Here is a 2,550-nt window from a genome sequence, read left to right as displayed (position 1 = left end):
TATATTGGATAGAGTCAACTCCTATTGATAAGTATAACCTGGTAGATTTGGATGAGGTTGAGGAAGCTATTGTAGAATTCTTCTGAGAGGCTTGGGGACGAGCTCTAAACCTTGATACGAAGAAATTTCTTCTCGGAAAGCCGAGTTATGTTCGTACTGAGCTAGGTAGTTATTGATATTATTTGTAAATACTTGTTTATTGATCCGAGTTATTTTTAACTATCAATGTTCTTGTGAAAAAAAATGAAGAGTGGTTCAAAAGCTTACCAGAAAGTTCAAGAGGCTTAGAGGAACGCTAAAGCTCGGGTCCTGCGACTCCACAACTCTGGAAGGTCGGATACTCCTTCCCCGAATAAGTCAAACTCAAGAACTTCATCTCAACCTAAGCCGGTATCCGTTTTTCCTCCTCCTCCTCCTCCTCCTCCTCCTCTTTTTGTTGTTACCCCTCCCGTCCCTCTTGTCTCGGATCCGAGTTCTAAAAAACGAAAGACCTCAGAGTTTGAAAGTGTCATATTTATGATACTGGCTTTGATGGGGTGAGTTTTTGTGACAAATATATCCTTCCTCATAGCTTCATTGCTATGGATGATGTTTCGATCCAAAACCATCTTCAAGTCTTGATTTGAGGTGAGATTCAGACGGCTGGGGTATATTCTGCTTTACTAAAGGAAATATAAAAGACTCCTTTGAATGCTACTCAAAGCTCTTTGGAGGCTTTGCAAGCCGAGGTGGCCTCCCTCCGTGAAGCAAAGAACGAGTGGGAAGAGGAGAAGTCTAAGTTGGAATTTGACCTCACTAAGGCTCGAAAAGTGAGAAGTAGGCTGCAGCTTCTTATGCTTTGGCTGAGAGTCTGAAGAAGAAAACCCAGGAAGATTATACCCTAGTTTTCGGAGAAAATTGGGACTTGCATGAAGAGGTAAACCGACTTAGGGATGAGTACCCCGAGTTGGCGGAGTCGGTTGCGGAGGGTATGGAGGAGATGCTTGAAAATTTGAACGCTCAGCTTCGGGTTATTGCTCCCGAGTTGGACATCTCACCTCTTAACCCAGACATAGTCGTGATTGATGGGAAAATCGTTCCTCCTCCTCAAGAAGGGGACATTCAATTGTCCGATCTGAAAGCTTCGGGGGGGCCTATCGGAGAGTCTTCTCAACCTGAAGTCGTTCTATCCGAGCTGACTTCCTCTCCTCAGCCTGAAGTCGTTCCGACCGAGGAGAATATGCCGACTTCCTCTACTGTCGTGACTCCTGATGATCAGAATCCTCTCATTGGTCCTGTTTAGTTTGCTTTTTACAAGGCCCGACTTGTGGATCCCTTACAAACACCTTTTTTGTATGTTTTTTGCATACATTTGTGGATGCCAGTCCCTTTTCCTAGGGTTTTAGCAACCTTTTTAACAACTTCTTTAAATACTTCATATATATGTGTTGAAGTTGCTATTTTGATTATTTGTGAAGCTTCATAAAGTTTTGTTGCATGCCGGGAGTGATTACCCTTATTTAACTTAGAATCTGTTTTCAAGACCTTTCCATTGTCATACTCGGATGGCCGATCTCTTCTTACAAGTCAGCTATATCAAAACTTAGACTATCAAAACTTAGACTACTAAGGGTGGTAATTTTTTCTTCCCCTAGCCCCTGCTTTGATGCCTCGTTAAAACCCCTTCCAGGAAAACCCTTTTCGAGAAGAAACCATGAAGTCAGAAAAAAGAGTACATTAGGGAGCAAAGTGCGCTTCTACAGTTCTACCTATAATATCTCTTCATGTTGCATGTGTGTCACGACCTTGGGAGCTCGGTTCTGTTTAGGTCAGACACCTTGTAGTAGTCTTTTCCTAAGACTTCAGTTATCTTGAAAGGTCCTTTTCAATTAGCAGCGAGCTTCTCTTCTCCCGACTTGGTTATCCCGATGTCATTTTTTATCAGAACGAGGTCGCTTGTGGTGAATCTTCTCTGAATGACCTTCTTATTGTATCTGGTTGACATTCTTTGCTTTAACGCGGCTTCTCTTATCTGAACTTGTTCTCGGACTTTTGGGAGGAGTTCGAGTTCCTCTTTATGGGCTTGGATGTTTTCTACGTCATCATAGAATCTTGCCCGTGGAATTTGTTCATTGACTTCAACAGGAATTATGGCCTCTACCCCGTATACAAGTCGGAATGGTGTCTCCCCAGTTGTCGGGTGAGGAGTTGTCCGAGAAGCCCACAGGACTTGTGGAAGTTCTTCTGCCCATGCTCTCTTTGCATCTTGTAACCTTTTCTTCAATCCAGCTAATATAACTTTATTTGCTGCTTCTACTTGTCCATTAGCTTGGGGATGCTCCACCGATGTGAACTGATGTTTGATCTTCATACTCGCCACTAAGCTCCTGAAAGTAGAGTCGGTGAACTGAGTACCATTATCTGTGGTGATGGAGTGTGGGACCCCAAACCGAGAAATAATATTCCTATACAGGAATTTTTGGCTTTTTTGGACCGTGATAATAGCCAATGGTTCAGATTCAATCTATTTGATGAAGTAATCCACTCCCATGATAAGGTACTTAACTTGTC

General features: G+C 42.9%; 1 protein-coding gene across 1 annotated transcript; it reads right to left on the bottom strand.

Moving 5' to 3' along the window:
• LOC107640119 lies at positions 1,865–2,350 on the bottom strand. Its single transcript, XM_016343670.1, has one exon. It carries the CDS (start codon positions 2,348–2,350, stop codon positions 1,865–1,867), a length of 486 nt encoding a protein of 161 aa, XP_016199156.1.

Source organism: Arachis ipaensis, chromosome B05 (assembly GCF_000816755.2).
Source record: "Arachis ipaensis cultivar K30076 chromosome B05, Araip1.1, whole genome shotgun sequence".
Taxonomy (NCBI): Eukaryota; Viridiplantae; Streptophyta; class Magnoliopsida; order Fabales; family Fabaceae; genus Arachis; species Arachis ipaensis.
The sequence above is the reverse complement of the archived record's forward strand: the minus strand, read 5'-3'. Positions and strand labels throughout refer to the sequence as shown.

Bases quoted from the DNA above. Each gene is read 5' to 3' on its own strand.
- LOC107640119 (XM_016343670.1), bottom strand. From the start codon at position 2,350: ATGAAGATCAAACATCAGTTCACATCGGTGGAGCATCCCCAAGCTAAT.